We start from the raw sequence: 16,076 nt of genomic DNA, 5'->3' as shown, positions 1-16,076 counted from the left end.
AAGAGGCTGAAAAATTATGACTGAAACTTCTTTTTATACGCTACTTTATTCTTCCTAATTTCCTGAAATAGTAAAGAGAAAAAAAACCCCAAAAAACAAAGGAACCTTGTGTTCTGTGTTTTTGTCTGCCATAAGCCTGTCTCCTACCTATGTCTCAAGAGTTTCCCTATGAAGCCTGAACAGAAGACTGCAGATTACTGAACATATCTTCTTCTGAGACAGACAGTATCTTCTATATATCTCCATGGTATCAGTCTCTGGTAATTTAGATACCTGTCAGAACACACCCTAGACACATCAGAAGTTCCCTGCTCATTCATTTGAATTGGAAAAACATTAAGAAGCCCATTGCATGCAAGGTCTAGGAGATTCTTGCAAACAGGAATCCTGGCTCTGCAAAGCCCACGTGAAAAGTCTGGGTGATTTCATTTGAAATTTTAGGTGCCTGAATGCTTGTAATAGCTCCCACAATTCTAAATCTACCAGAAAAAGCACGCACCTTTACAAAACACTAATGTCTGAAATACTTGATTTACAGCTGCCCAACTATGAGCATCACGATCCACTGGAGAAGAATAAAGTTATTTCACACCCTGGCATAATTTTAAGGATGAAAAGTTACTCCACATAATTAAACTAATTATAATCTTCATCAAAAAAGAGTAATTGACAGAGAGCTCCATATTCTCTTCAGTGTTTTTATAGTAACTAGTACTGCCAAGTGACTAAACCCAAACCTCCTCCTCTATGACAAGAGTGTATTTTTGTTTTGTCATTAAGAACAGTGAATCCTCCTGGCACTGCACAGTGAAGGGCAATTTATAAATTAAATGCTTAAAGCACTCAGTGCCACAGTCAGGCACTGATTAAAATAACTGCTATAGTTTATATTTTTCTCTTGTGTTAACTTTAATTAAGTGCAACTTGAATGCAGCAAACCTTGCTGAAGTGAACCAAGGTGTTTTAGATTTACTCCGAACTTGAATGCCACAACTTCAGCATATGAGAATCAGCCAATGAATTTTCTTTAATAGGTCACTCACTCAAGAAATTAGAGGCAAAAATCTCATAATTAGAGTGTAGAGTTTAATGCTTTACTTGTTCAAATGTGAACACAAAGCAAACAAGCTACAGCTATTACAGTATTCATAATTCATATATGATCTTCCACAAGACTGCACGGACTTCTTTTGCAATCAGTCTATTTTGCTCAATGACAGACAAGGTCCGTCTCTAACATTAAGTCTGGCTGTGGAAGAACACACTTGGTTGCAGCATGTGCAGAGGGAACAACAATACTGCTGAATCCCTCTTCAGCTCCATGATTGTTTGGACCCAAACAATTTTCTGCAAGGTTGCGTTAACAACCCACTTGCCCATTTATCTTTGCTGCAGATGCGCCAGAGCTACAGAAGTTACAGAACACAGCAAAATTTGCAGCTTTATAAAACACGCAGTTATCTTGCTAGAGTAAGCAAGATTTTTGGGAGCTTGTGTTTCAGCAGGAGTCTGTCTCCTGTAAGCAGCTCCACAACCAGTGCTGGCTGCTGACTGGCTGAGGAGATGAACATATGTGGAGAAAGTAGGCAGATTCTATTTTGGGCTTATTGCTGTTAAAACATTGCTTTGTTTATACAGTTAGGCCCTGCTTCTTAAGAGCTACTGCATGAAAGCCTCCCCCTGTGCAACTGTGAGTAATAACAGAACATCTGAAATGGAGAAAAACCAGCCCACTGTTCCTTGCTGGTCAGACCAGTGTATGGCTTTGACGCAGAAAGACCTTGAGGCAAAGAAGCAATCACAGCAACTGATACACTCTGAGATTTAAGAGCTGCTTAATTTATGCAAACATTCCTTGTAACCCTGGATTCCCTTCTGTGACACCAATTAACCTCCAAAGGACCAATTTGGGATTTTGCACTAATTCAATCACGACTTCATGCATGAAATTGCCATCTCAGCCAACTAGTTTGGGATACTAACTCTGGTGGAGAGAGTATTACCTATGAAATATGATCTCCTCCACTTACTAATCCCACAGGATACCATTTTAACATTCCCCTGAAATGTTTCAAAGCATCACTTCAAGAACCTGAGGAGTTTTTAGTTTTTGTAGAAGCATGTAAAGATATATAAACAAGAGAAGCTATTTGAACAGTGGACACAGTTTTAGAGTGAAGACTTATGAAGTCAACAAGCAAAGGATAACACTGAAGATCTGAAACTCATTTTTTTTAAGCTTAGAACATTTCTGGCTGCTCTGACAAATATCTGGAGTTTAACCACAGTTTTATAACAACTTTTAAAAGCCATCAGCACAGAACCATATGTAAAACCAAACTGTGTAAGACTGAGCATAACAGAAAAAAGGAACCTTAGCAGCAAGTTCTGCCAAACACTGACACCCACCACTAGAAGCGCTAATACCTGTCCATTAGGTTCTCATCTGCAGGACAAAAGGAAAGTCCATTAGGTTCTCATCTGCAGGACAAAAGGAAAGATCCAACCACAACGTTGCTCTTCATCCCACAAACAGGTGTAAATCGCTCAGTACAAATCACCCAGATGCTTCATGAGGTACCTCGCTGGAGCTCGTAGTGTCACATTTCCAGATGAGAACAAATCATCCTTAAGCATTACTTTCATTCGAAGTTAATTGTGCGCAATTTTGACTCCACTCCTAATTCCTAATGTTCTCCCTGGCCATCCACACACTTTGATTATGATAAGCATCATTTGAGGGTGGAGGTGGAATAATTAACAGAGGAAAGGGAAACAGCGAGAGGGAGAGGTGGCACTTACCGTGTTGCATTTTGTCCCACACACCACTTGTCGGTGGTTCAGCCACTGGGAGGCAAACACTTTATTGAGTGTTCCGAGCTGAAATTCCTGCTCCTTCAGGAGGCTGGGGAGCTGCTGGGCTGCGTATCCATGCAACAAGCGGTGGTAGCCGGACTCATTCTGCATCCGGACCTCTCTCCCTTTCACGTAGTACACCAGAGACCTTTTCACCGGCGGGAGCCTTTTCCTTTTGTGAACCGAGTGATCCCATCCATACTGTGGAAAATAAAGTTGGAAACCGGATAAAACAACTACGACAAACTTTAAGACACTACCCTTCCAAATTCAATATTCAATATCCATATTCCCCGCAAAACCCTGAAGCCTTCCAAACCACCCATGGAACACCGTGCATGGAAATTAACTCAGGAATGCTGACAGAGCCTTTAGCAGCGTGAAATTAAACATAAATATCTGCTAAAGGAGTAACACGGCGATGATATAACGACAGTCCACGGCGGTTGGCCACCGTTGGCACGCCAAATGCTCACGGGAAGAAGCGGAGCGCTTGGAACGGTAGAGGAGCAGCTCCAATAGCCCTCGCCCTCAGCTTGGCAGGCGTGGGGGTGACACCCAGGTGGCCCCCCGATACCGACCGCGGCACTCGGCCTCCTCCGACCGGGCCAGAGCCACCCAGCCATCATCGCTACGAGGAGCGACGGGCGAACGGCCGAACTCAACGGGGCACCGCGAGCCCCGGGGCGCGGGGAAAAAGGGGGTACTGACCCTGGGATCAGGGGCTCCTCCTCCCCCGTGACCCTGAAACTTGAGGGCTCCTCCTCCCCGGGTGACCCTGGGACTGGGGGCTGCCCCTCCTCGGGTGACAGCGAGACCCGGGACTCCTCCTCCCTGGCTGACACCGGGACCGTGGCTGCCCCTCCCCAGGACCCCCGACCCCCAGGACACCTTCCTTCCGCAAACCACGGACAGGGTCACCCCCCTTCCTCCCAGGCACCGGCACGTCCGCTCCGCCCCGGCAACCAGGGTTTCTCCCCCCTCCCACCACCGGGAACAAGCGCTTCTTCCCTATCCCCCCCTCACCCCTTACCTGCTCCCCCTGGAGTCCCCCGGTCCCCGCGGCGGCAGCCGCCGCCGCTTTCCGCTTCCTGCTAACTGTTTTCCGGGCCATAGTAGAAGGATGAGGAAGAGGATGCGGACGAGGAGCGGCCCCACATGGAGCGGGACGGGACGGTTCGGGGCATATGGAGCGGGACCGGGCCCGGGCTCTGTCCCTCAGGCCCCGCCGGCCGCGCCTCACGGCATTTTACAACACCACGGGGTTTAGGGTTTTTTTTTCTCGTTTTTACGACAGTTGCGTCGCAGCTTTGCGGCGGCGACCCCGCCACGCCCTGCTGCTTTGTTGCCTAGCAACCGGACAGCAAGCTGGCCGCGCCCCCTCTGCTGTTGCCGTGGCAGCGGAACCAGCGTGGAGCGGGTCCGGCGCCGCCTAGCGGCGGGGCGGGCTCAGTACAAGGAGGAGGTTCGGGAATCCCTCCCAGGAAGGGAGATTTTCCCAAACCCTTCGTGTTTGATCAGCCTCTCAGCGCCCCAGGAAAGCCGAGACACTTGTGCCCGACTAGTCTGTCAGGGTCTCAGTATGGGGACAGAATCACAGAATCAATTAGGTTGGAAAAGACCTCTAAGCTCATCCAGTCCAACTTACGACTGAACACCACCCTGTCAACCAGACCATGGCACTGAGTGCCACGTCCAGTCTTTCCCTAAAGATGTCCAGGACAGTGACTCCACCACCTCCCTGAGTAGCTCATTCCCAATGTCTAATCACCCCTTCTGTGAAGAAATTCTTCCTAACGTCCAACTCTTCACTGAACAGTCCACTGGATCAGAAGGTGGTTCAACTTACTTGTTCAGGGTCACAAATACAAAATTCAGGGTTGCAAATACAAAAACTCCTTCGAGGGTTTCCACACCTTTAGCTGGCCTGTTGGCACCCCAGAAAAGATCCAGAAATGCACATCAAAAGCATGAGACCCTCTCCCACGCCTCCACAGTCGAGTATTCTACCCACTGTTAATGCTCTTAAAGGACTCACACCTTGAAGGACAGTCTACAGAATAATAATCTTTTATTAATATAACAGAAAACTATGACAGGTTAAGGTTCAAAGATTGCTGGTGATAGTATCTGGCTGAAAAAACATATTCAGAGCAATCGAGATAAACAATCATCACACATAGAGCACAGTTCTTATGGGTTCAGCCTGATCAGTCAGTCAATCCCTGAAGTAACAATGGAATCTTCCCTAACTTCTCTCCTTTTTAAACTTACTTCTGTACTATTTTTGCACAAGCTTGAGTAACTCTAGTCATACATCATGTTCAGTGTGGGGTGGTTGTACCTTGGAGATGGGTAATGTCAATGTCACATTGTCACATCTGAGGTAACCTCTGGGATGGAGGTAGGCATTTATGATCTTGCCAGTTGCTGGTTCAGTTGCTGTTTTTTTCCCTTGGTTTTCAGCTGCTATCTGTACCACTGAGTTCTGCCTCTTGTAAGGATTTCAACGGAGCCTGGCCCTGGTGTCACCACTCTGCTCCAGCCTCCCTTTAGTCCCCTTCAGCATGGATTGTGTGTAGGAAGTTGGGCATGCTGACCACATCCCATCCAGGGAATCACAACTGCACTTCACCCTGTAATTTCTGTACTACCTTCTGTTGGAATGCAAATATAACTCCCCGGTTTTCTCTAATTTTACCTCCAGTCATTTTCCCACACATTCCACCTGGGAAATCACTTATTGCTGGGGAATTAAAAAAAATACTGTGTATTTGCATTTCATTGCACCTCTTTGAGAGTCATGTGGAAGGAGTCCTTTTTCTGATGTCCACATGGCTCATACACTTTTTCTATGATTTCAGAGGCAAAGTTGCATGTGATCCAAACCCAGCATTTGCTACTTGCCAGTGGCATTGCAGAAACAAGAAATGAAAAGCATGTGATATGCAGACAGGCTTTAAGAAAAAGCCAGCTTCTGACCACCTGATATCTGATGGTGCCTCAAGACACATGGAATCAGTACACATTCTCCTGATACAACATTGGTTTCATGACCTTGATTCTGTGTTTTAATCCAACCAACTCCAAAGACAAAGGTGCTGTGAGAAGCCAAACTGGAAAAGAAACTATAAAAGAACCTCTCAAGCTTTCCAGTTTCCTCTGAGGATAAAAAGGGTAATTCCAGTTTGGCCTTTTTCAGTTGTGATTTACCATGATTAATTCCCTTCTCCATAACCTCTCTCACATGCTCAACTACCACCCCCATTTTGGACAAAACCCCTCCATTTTGGAACAAGGACCACTCAAAGGCCGCACATCCAGCGAGAATGTCCCCTGAGCCCCTCGGGAGGGTGAGGAGGCCATGGCTGCTGAGGGAAGGGGCTGAAAGGTATGGGGTGAAACGGCCACTCTGGGTCCCACTCACCACCCTCATCCAGCCCCTTGGGGAGCTTGGCACGCTGCCCAGCCGGGAGAGGGACAGGAGGTGCTGGAGGAGCTCCTGGGCAGGGCAGGAGCTGGAGACAGACCCCCGGGCACCACAGGGATGGTGACAGGGGCAGGGCAGGGGCAAGGCAGGGACAGAGACAGGGAGAGGGACAGCGATGGCACAGGGAATGGGACAGGGGCAGGGGCAGGTAAAGGGATAGGGGCAGGAGCAGGGACAGGGGCAGGGAAGGGACAGGGGCAGGGAAGGGACAGGACAGGGGTGGGGATGGAACAGGCACGAGCAGGGACAAGGGCAGGGACAGGGGCTGGGAAAGAGATGGATCGGGGCAGGATGAGGGATGCAACAGGGACAGCGGCTGGTAAGGGGACGGAACAGGGAAGGGATGAGATAGGGACAGGGATGGGACAGTGACAGGGTCAGCGGCTGGCAAAGGCAGGGGACAGCGACAGGAACAGCGACACGGCCACGACACGGACACGCCCCAGCCCCGCCCCGCCCCTCGAGGAAGAGGCGTGGCTCCGCCTTCGCCCCGCCCCCTCCCGCTGCGATGACATCACCGCCCACCGCTCCCGATTGGCCGGGCGGGCGCAGGTGACGTCGCGGAGTGACGCCATCCCGCCGGCGGGGCCCAGACAAGATGGCGTCGCCCGGGGCCGGCGGCGCCGAGCGGGGCCCGTAGGAACGGCGGGCGGTGACCGCGGGCGGCGGAACAGCGGGGCCGGGGGCCGCAGGTACCAAGCGGGACTGGGGGGCCGCAGGTGCTGAGTGGGGCAACGGGGCTGGGGCGCTGCAGGTACAGGCGGGACCGCGGGGGCCGCAGGTAGCGGGCGGGGGCAGGCGGGGACGGACCTCGCCCCTTCCTCTTTTCTGGAGACAGGGACCCTCCGCTCCCGCTCGGTACAGCCGCTCTGAGGTGCCGGCACTCGGCCCTGGGCTGGACCGGCGGAGCAAGGTGGGGGGTGACGCTCCTGTCGCTCCTGCTTTCCAGCAGTTTCCGGGACTGCCGGAGCCAAGAGAATGTCTTTCTGCCTAGTAACCCCTGATGAGTTTGCCTTTGATGAGTTTGCTCAGTGGTTGTTGAAATCCGAGTAAGCTGTTGGTGTCCGTGATGTTCGGAAGTGCCTGCCCGCAGTAACTAAATCGGTGAAGAACCAAAACATCTGATTTTCTTTGGGGGTGTGGTGTGTGTCGAGTCTGCTTTCAGGTAACTTGTTAATTTTTGCTTCCTGTGCTGTGAAAATTACGGTGCTCATCTGCCCTATGCCACTTGTGACTTTAGAGTTCTGCCAAATCACAGAGTAGTCTCTGTTTGGCTGCATCTCCTTGTAGGCTAAAGATCATCTTTATTTCATGGGTTGTAGTCCTAAACTTCTCTGTTTATGCTTATCATCCATTTCTGGATCTTTTCCAGTTAGCTATTCTGCTTTTTGACTACATCTTTCTCAGAGTTTGAGATGCAGACATCCCATGGATATACATTGGTGTAAGAATACTTCAGTTTAGTTGTTTCTAACTTCCTGATAATGCTTTGTGTTCCCTTTAGCTGAGTGCTTGCTTGAAGTAAGACATTCCGTGCATTTATTTATTTATTTTTATTTAGTGTGATTAAAGGGCTGTCTTCCTGTGTTCTGATAGCTCAAAATTTATCCTACTAAAGAGAAAGTTAGGTTGCTTTGTTGTTTTCTTTTTTCAAATTAGTAGAAGAAATGACAATAGATGGAAATAAGTAGCCACTTTATCCACTGTTTTTATTCCCCATGTCATTAAACATTCCAAACAAGTGAAAAAAACCCCAGTCATACAGAAATGTTACGACACTGATGCTGTCTCATTAGAGTGGAGATATGCAGGTGGACTCTGGCACTTGGCTGTGGAACTGATGTAGCTGCCATCCTGGACCTAGTAAAATGTATTTGTGTTGGATTTAAACACTTTGAGGTTGATATTCCTAAATTGCTCTCTTTGGCAAGTGAGTGTTGCCAAACTAAGGGGCAACTGGGTTGTGCTTGATGATGCAGCTTCAGTGGCTGTGCTGCTGATGGAAGGCTTGCTGCATTCCACTGCCTGTTATGGGACTAAGAGGCTTTTGTGGGAGCTTGGTGAGGGGAATCTTACTCCTACTCCAGCTGTGATCCAGGGTGTTAAAGAAAAAGAGGAAGTGGTGCAGTTAGCCAGACCTCTTCCTCACCTTCCCTTATTAGCCTTGGAGCATGGGGCTTTCTGCCCTGGTGCAGGCACTCCTGCAGCTGCTGGTTTCCTGGCATTTTTCAGGCAAGAGAGGGGAAAAACTGTTTTGGCCTCCTCCCCTTTTCTCCACAGGAAAATCTGAGTAGCTGTGCTACTCAGGGGCAGTAAGTAGGGTGGGCTGACTTACGGGCAGTAAGTAGGGTGGGCTGACGTGCTCCCTGTGGCAGCAGCACACGGAGTGTTTTGAGGCGTGTGCAGGTTGGTGTTGGGTTACAGCACCACGCAGAACTGCTGCTTAATGACTTCAGTTTCCTGTACACACAGAGCTGCAGTTCAGAAGTGCCACTGGTTCTTAAGGTCACCGTTGCCACTGGGTGGCTTAAAACTTTTAGGCAAAACCCTTAATTCTAAAGGTAGGGAGACAAGAAAGTATGTGATTTTTAAACAGCTTTTGCAAGTTTGTGGTTTAGTCTCAGAAACAAAACTGAAAGTGATGGTCCTTTCCTTGCCTCACCACCTTACTTGGCCTGCACGTTTGATATCTCCTTTTGTGTGTTTTTTTTTTTCCTGTGCATGGCCTGTGGAACAAAGGAGTCAGGGAAGAAGTTGCTGCTACTAAAGTCAGACACTGTGCCATTCAAGTGTGAGCTGAAACAAAGGGACATCAAACTTTAAAGGGAGAAACTCTCAGATCTAAGATATGTGAATCAATAAGTGTTAGTTTCTCTTTAATGAAGAGAACTTAAATTTTCAGAATATTCAAAGAATGTACTGGTCAGCTGGGAGACTTATTGTATAATTTATGCTGATGGATAGAAAAATCGTCATGGTGAAAAATCGTCAAAAACACGTGGAAAACCTCCATCTCCATTATTCACATGATGTTTTGTTATCCTCGAGACAAAAACCGGTAACTGACAGAATGGAGTCAGGTTTCTGGACTAATCCAGCCTCATCTGTCACACTGTGGCAGCCGGAGCCGTTTTGGCTGGTGCTGGTGGCAGAAGTGTGGTAATGACACTGAAGGTATCACCTTACTCATCCTCCTTTTTAATTTGTGTAAGCTTATGGTTTCCTGTTGCTTTCACAAACTCTAGGGATTGATAATTTGTTTAATTGATAATTGTTGTCCATGTCCAGTCTCTCTATAATGAGTTTTTAACAGCAGTCTGTTCCTGTATTTTGCAGTTGATGCTGGGTTGAATATTTTGATTATTTAATCTGTGAGAAATTTAGGTTTTTTTATTACATGGAATTTTGTCCAACCTTCTCTGGTGTTTTGTTTCTAGCATAATCACTCCCAGTCTCTTCAATCATGAATTCCAGAGTTTCAGCCGTCAATTTTAAATTATCTATTTAAAATTGATCAGTGCAATTCAGATCAATGTCAGCATAAGGAAGGTCTAGTGGAGCCATAATTGGAAAGCTCTGAAGCTGTTCATGAAAACAGTTCTTTGAAGGAAAGGCAAAGAAGGGTTGTTTACAATTTATAAATAGTTTTCTTATTTGAAAAAGTAGGCCTTCTAGGATGCATCAAAGGTTTGTTTCTCTTCCCTGCATTGTGTATGCTTACTCTGTCAACTGGGAAAGCAAGGCTATTGATCTTGCAGCATGTACCACTCTGCAATCGACCCTTGGGATTAGTGCAGTTGATCGATACAAGCCTGAGCTCACAGTTGTTGTGTGTTAGCTGCTTAGGTAGGTAATCCTCTCTGGTATGCAAGTGCATTGCTTAATGCTTTGACCCTCTGACTTGGTTTGAATAAGCTCGTGTACTGTGTCCCTAATGACCTTTTGCAGTCAGTGTAGTCTTGTGCTGAGGTCACCATCAGAACCTAAGCACTGGAGGCTTTCCCTCTCTCAAGTCATGAGGTTTATTCCATGTCCTTGTGTGCAAAGGCTTTTTTCTTAAATGTTAAGAAATGCTGTCTTTCCTGTGGATGGGAAACTTTTAAAGGACAGATTGTATGCCCAGACTCGGTTTGGTTTGTGTTTTTTTAATTTTTGAAAGCTCCAAGGCCTTTCCAGAATCCCTTAAGCTTGCAATGTACTTGAAACACAGAATTATATCAGAAGGGGAACATAATATCATTGCTCTGATTTAGGCTTAAATCGTCCCTTCTAGAAGGAAAGCAGATTGGTTCAAAATGCCATGTTGCATTTAGCAGCATTACAGTTTGTAACTGACTGGGCTTGTATTTTCTCAGCTGCATTTTGTGTCAAAGTCTTACGTGAGAGTAACATTTTAAATCAGAAGAAAGTGAGTGCTATTCAAGATGTAGTAAGTTCTTCATCTGGAGGACAATCTGCAGCATGTCAGTATACTTTATGTACTTAGCTGTTGGTTGTTGGTATAGTGGAAAGTAGTAGTAAAGAGTTGTGAGCTCTTGTCTGGTCTGTGTTGCTGGAGCTCAGCATTTTTGGTAAGTATCTCCTAGATTATGTGAAAGATTTTATTTTTAAGCCCCTTCCTTATGTATATGTTTGTGCTTGCACCATCTGACATCTCTATGCTAGCAGCAGAGAAAGCCATGACTGAAATAACTGGTGAGATTTATTCCCTGGTTTTGGGAGGATATGTTTCAAAGGGTGCCTGTTACCAGTTGTGCTGTGTCATGTTTTAGCTCCGTGCCTAATTTAGCCACAGGGAAGTGCTTATGTGTTTGATACACCTCATCAATTCTGAGCATTAAAATAAAACTAGATTCCTAGTTTATTAACACTCTCAGAAGTACTTTTTAAAACTTTAAATGTTTCCTTTTGTGATACAGCAAAGCCACACTGGGTTCCACCCTAATGACTCATACCATCATGTGGTGTCCTTGCATAGTAGTGTGTAATAATTTGACGTAGAAATATAGGAGGCATGTGTAGGAGGGAAGGGACTCTTGAATAAAATCACCATTAATCATCTGGAATAAAACTATGTTTGGTGAAAAAGGGCAGAAAAGCTTTATGCTGCATAACCTCTGAGGAAAGAATGTGTTCTTAATCTTTTAATTAAGTATTATATCACCACAAGCAGTTTGTTGCCAGTCTATGTGACTTCTTGGTAGAAAATAGCTGAAGGATTATTGAGTTTCATTTTGCTTGCTGTGTTTGTAACAATATACAAAAGAAGTGTTTCCAGAAAGTACCTTTATATTCTTTATTAAGGAGGAGGGGGAAAAAATAGTACCTGTAGTTTTAGGCTTCATTCTTGCTTTTGGGAGGGAGCCTAGTACATATTTCTGTTTACTTACCTGGAAGTCTTACACAGTCTTAGATCACTGAATTTCAGTGCTTAGTAATTTAACGTCTTTTTTGCAAAGAAAATGCGAGAAAAGACAGTAAAAAGTTTGTTGCTTTTAGCTAACACTGTTGAATATTTCTGAGTTTGTATGCAAAGGGAGAGCTATCAAATTCAAGTATAAATGTAAAAGTAATACTCTTATGGTCTGTAATCTCATCTATATGAAGGTCTTAACTTAAAAAGCCTTAAAAAAATGCAGTTTACAGAATCCACAATTATATTATAAGATGAAAGATAAATGAAGGAAGACAAAGGTGGAGAAGTTGATTTTGGCTTGAATGGCGAGGAGGTCTGAGCTGCTTTTGGAGCTGGTGGTGGACTCTGGAAACACATTTGGTTGGCGAAATGACTGTGATGGCTGTTTTTGTGGTGTGGTAATGTCACCCTGTTCATACTGAGCTCCCATATTGCATGCACAGTTATTGTACAGTTCTGAAGGTCTGCCTGTCTATGGGGTGTTCTGTATGTGTTACGATACTGGAGATGAACAGTTGAAATATAACCATGTTTAGTGCAGGCGATCTGGCTGTACTCTGGATAAATTGGTTCTACCGAGTAATGTAAAAGGTTTTCTCACTTTCCCTTCAAGCTGGGAGAGAAGGTGTGTATCCAATTTATGCCAATGTTCATTCAAGGCAAATTTCTCCTGTAAATTGATGTTGATCTAAATGTGATACTCATATTCTGTCGTTAGGTACCACTGGATTAATTTCCTAAAGTAAGATGGATTGAATCAGACATGTGGGTTTATGAGAGAGGCAGGCTGGGCCTGATTCTCAGGTTACAGGAGAAAATCTGATTGCTCAGAGGAGGAATGGTCAGCCCACAGTCTTACCACTTTGCTTCTTAAAAACAGAAATCATCTTGCTGCCTTGTCATGATTATTATGATGGTCCACTGAGAGAGATCTCTGTGCTGTCAGCAGTCCTGTGTTCTTGCCAACCTTAAATGTTTAGAGAGGAAAATCTGTGGGATGACCCTTGGGTGGCCATGGGGCAACTTCATCCAGCAACCTACTCTGGTCTAGTTATAAAAAAAAGTAAGGCTAGATTGCTGAAGCTGAGTCAGATCTGTCAAAATGTCCTGAGAAAATTAAGCTAATGCATCTCTGAAGGTTTCTTTTTGCACATAAAATGAGCCATTTCTGTTTAGTTATTCATTGCTTTAAGTGTTCTGGGGCTTACATTCATTCCTGTATCTGCTGAAGAACTTCCTGATGTGCAGGGAAAAAGTATATACCACTAAGTGAGACAGGATATATAGTATATAACAAAATTACAGACTTAAATTAATTTGAAGTAGTAACCTAGAAATAAAGTTTGGACTACACCAAATTTCATACTCAAATCCAGAGGGCTTTTATAGTAAGATGAAAAAGACTGAATAGGAGTAACTTGGTAGGGAATAGATACTGTTCCAAACTTGAGAGACTGCAGTGAGATTCCTGAGGTAGGTGTGGGTTTGGGATTTGGAAAACACAGGTTTTGTTCTGACTTTGCTGCTGGCTGAGCTGGATGACTGTGGGCAAACTGCTTCAGCTTTGTGTCTTATTCCTCATACCTGCAGAAGAGGGACGGTGTCACTGCTGGTTAAGTGCCTTGACAAGTATTCTGGAGTTTCATATAAGATCTAGGCAGTGCTGAGGGTATAGGGGAATTTCAGCAAAACTACTTTCCCCTCAGGGGAAAGAAATGAATGAGAAGTGTGTAATTCCCAGCATTACAAATATCCTGTAGGTTTCTAGATTTCATCTGAAAGCAGTGTCTTTCCATGTCTTTGGTTTCTTTTCTATTTTCCATTCTACTTGAGCACCAAAAGTTCAGTATTCTTATGCCCTTACTGTTGGGAGGCTTGTAACTGTGTGTGTGTGTGTCACTCCTACTACCTTGCAAGTCTGTGGATTTTGTTCTGTGCATTTGTGATAGAAAGTTCACTAAGTGCAGACTTTTACACTACTCCTTAAACTTACCTGCCCAAACATTAAGTGCAAGTGTAGGATTGCAGTGCTGGGAGTGCAGACTTGTTGTCTTACACAGAGAAAGCACACCCTTTCAATTTGTTTTAAGTGAGGAAATTTAAATCTTAAAACTAATTTTAAATGGAAACAGTAGGAATTAAGGTAGGTAGGTGAGGAGATTATTTTATGATGTTTAGGGACCTACTGATCATCTTGTGTGAATGTGGCAGGAAGGGAGGAATGGCACCTGCAGTATAGAAAGACTTTCTGAAGCATTATGTGAAGGTGAGTGTAGCAGCTGGAGCATCCTTGAAAGTTACATCTCAAGGATTGAGTAGTTGCTGTGCTTGCCTTCTCAGAGGGTGAGGATTGTCTGCGTGTTTGTGTATCTTCACTGCTACTAACCTCAGCTGCAGCAGTTGCACACATAGAGTTAACCTTGTTTAACATGTGTACAGTCTTTCTCTCTGTTCCCTCTTCCTTTCCTGAACTTTTCAATCTGTTATTGGATTACAGGCTGAACCATATTTCCATTTAAGCAGCCCCTAATAGCGGGGCATTTGCTACTTGAGAACTACAAAATTAAGAGATTGCAAGGAAGATGTTTCTGCTCAGGACTGAGTATGCTGCCCTCAGGTAGTGTGGGCCGATGAAGTTTTCTAATATAAAACACAGCAAGCAGCTAATTTACTTATCATAGTCTTGTTTTGTAATAGATCCACTATAGCTGAGGGCAATTCCAGTTTCACTTCACTGCTCAAAGATAATTTTTTACTTTTCTATGCTAGACAAGCTTGCTCAAGGCAACTTACCTTCCTGTGTTCCAAATTACTTCAGTTTCAGAAGTATGCCCAGTGTGGGTACCACCAGTTTGCTGAGCTGTTGAAGTGTCTGCTGCTGTTTTCATATACAGAGCATTTATTTTTTTGATAGCTAGTAATGATGCTTCTATTACTATGTGTTTTTAAAGGGCAGAACATCATCTTTGTAGCAGTTCCAGCCTCTTTTAAAGTTAACAAGCCAGTGCAAGAAATAATTAAGAAGTTACTATTCACTTTAAATCAGTTTCCTGCTCTTAACGCTCTGTTATGCACAAGTTCCATGTTAATTAAAACAAGTGAAATTTTTTCATCTTAAAACATGACTTCTAGTAGTGAATTTAATTTGGTGTTGTCTACCCATAGTATTTCCCATCTAGGTCATCTTTCTAATGCAGTTGTTCAGTCCTGTTTGGACTGAGTGAGAAAACTTCAAAGCAGGATGGACTGTTACTATGCCTAGAGATGAAACAAGATTGGTTCTTGGGCATTACTGCAATGGGACCATCTTTTCATTTGCTTGATACATTTTTTAATGTTAGTTTGACTTCTTTGTTCTGTTGAGTTGGTCAGGTAAGCAGTATGTCCCTGAGGCGGCCTCAGCTCAGTGAATGTAACACAGTAGCTGAAGTGAGTGTTCATCTTGAAGAGTGATAAGGGTTTGTTTTTTTCTGGTCTTTGAGTTTCATCCTTCAGTGCAGCAAAACTTGGCATTTTTTCAGATGTTTACTTCTGTCTATGCTTATTTTCTTGTCTCAGTCTTAATAAGATGGGTTGGATGAAGACAGATGCCTAAATAGGAGTGACTAAATAGGAGTGACACATGAATTAAGGACAGAATGAGTTGGTGTTGGAAGCTGAGGCTGTACCAGTGACATGTTGGTGTGTTGAAGAAAATGCATAAACCCCAGAAAAAGTCAAATAAGGTTGTGAAGAATGTCACACCTGTGGCATCTAAGATGGAATTCAGGTTTCTCACATTAGCACTGTCAAAGCAAGGCAAACCAAGCCCCATGAGGTATGTTTTGAGAATCAGTGAGATTTAAGATAGTGTGGGTTTGTTGTCACTTCACAGAAGAGTGTTTTGGAGACCACACTTTTCCAGGTATCCTGTTACCTCCTAGTTGCTTCAAGAGTATGAAGTGTTTAGGGCTTTTCCTTCCATGTATCTCAAAGTGTGTATTTGGAGAAAGATTAATTTATGGTGAATTTGAGTGTTTCTTGGAAAATAGCAACACTGAAAGATGAAACTGAAAAGAGGGAAGATTGAGAGTGAACATAAGGAATAAATGAGGGTGGTGAGGACCTGAACAGGTTGCCCTGGGAAGTTGTAGGTAGCTCATCCCTGGAGGTGTTCCAGGCCGGGCTGGATGGGGCTTTGAGAAACCTGGTCAAAAAAGATACCCTTGGCTATGTGACAGAATGTGTGGACTAGATCTTTGAAGGTTCGTCCCTTCCAACCCAAAACGTTCCATGAAGGAATGAAGTGAGTTTGCAGGGAATTTATATTCTTAG

The 16,076-nt window shown here is 44.7% G+C and overlaps 3 protein-coding genes across 6 annotated transcripts in view; 1 reads left to right on the top strand and 2 right to left on the bottom strand.

The window, feature by feature from the left end:
* Nucleotides 1-4,112, bottom strand: part of DCAF12 (DDB1 and CUL4 associated factor 12) — a 33,765-nt gene extending 29,653 nt beyond the window's left edge. The window contains exons 1-2 of the mRNA XM_042028730.1: nt 3,890-4,112; nt 2,803-3,057 (exon numbers count right to left, since the gene is read on the bottom strand). Of these exons, the coding sequence (XP_041884664.1) occupies nt 2,803-3,057; nt 3,890-3,970 (336 nt within the window). The 5' untranslated portion in view covers nt 3,971-4,112. The remainder of the gene's footprint in view (nt 1-2,802; nt 3,058-3,889) is intronic.
* A 2,611-nt stretch (nt 4,113-6,723) lies between these two features.
* Nucleotides 6,724-10,223, bottom strand: LOC121665037 (proline-rich proteoglycan 2-like). The gene is made up of 2 exons (XM_042028907.1): nt 10,112-10,223; nt 6,724-7,307 (listed from the first exon to the last, which is right to left on the bottom strand). The coding sequence occupies exons 1-2, from the start codon at nt 10,221-10,223 to the stop codon at nt 6,724-6,726; spliced, it is 696 nt and encodes a 231-aa protein (XP_041884841.1).
* UBAP1 (ubiquitin associated protein 1) overlaps nt 6,914-16,076 on the top strand; it is a 33,848-nt gene continuing 24,685 nt past the window's right edge. For 3 of the 4 annotated variants that reach the window (XM_042028729.1, XM_042028728.1, XM_042028725.1), the window contains exon 1: nt 6,914-7,038. The gene's annotated coding sequence lies outside the window, so the exon portion shown is untranslated. Of the gene's footprint in view, nt 7,039-7,416; nt 7,512-16,076 lie in introns of those variants that run through there. The other variant, XM_042028726.1, reaches the window with a different exon arrangement.

The sequence above is a fragment of the Corvus kubaryi genome, unplaced genomic scaffold, assembly GCF_017639235.1.
Source record: "Corvus kubaryi isolate FWS band 111438036 unplaced genomic scaffold, C.kubaryi_AGA036_p1.0 37308, whole genome shotgun sequence".
NCBI lineage: Eukaryota > Metazoa > Chordata > Aves > Passeriformes > Corvidae > Corvus > Corvus kubaryi.
Note: the sequence above shows the minus strand (reverse complement) of the source record. Positions and strands in the feature narration are given on the sequence as shown.

What these genes read in the sequence shown, in the direction of transcription:
- LOC121665037 (XM_042028907.1), bottom strand. Translation starts at nt 10,223, where the DNA reads ATGCACTTGCATACCAGAGAGGATTACCTACCTAAGCAGCTAACACAC. An exon ending in CAAGGGTCGATTGCAGAGTG is followed by an intron (nt 7,308 to 10,111) that starts GTACATGCTGCA and finishes TGGCTCCGGCAG; the next exon opens with TCCCGGAAACTGCTGGAAAG.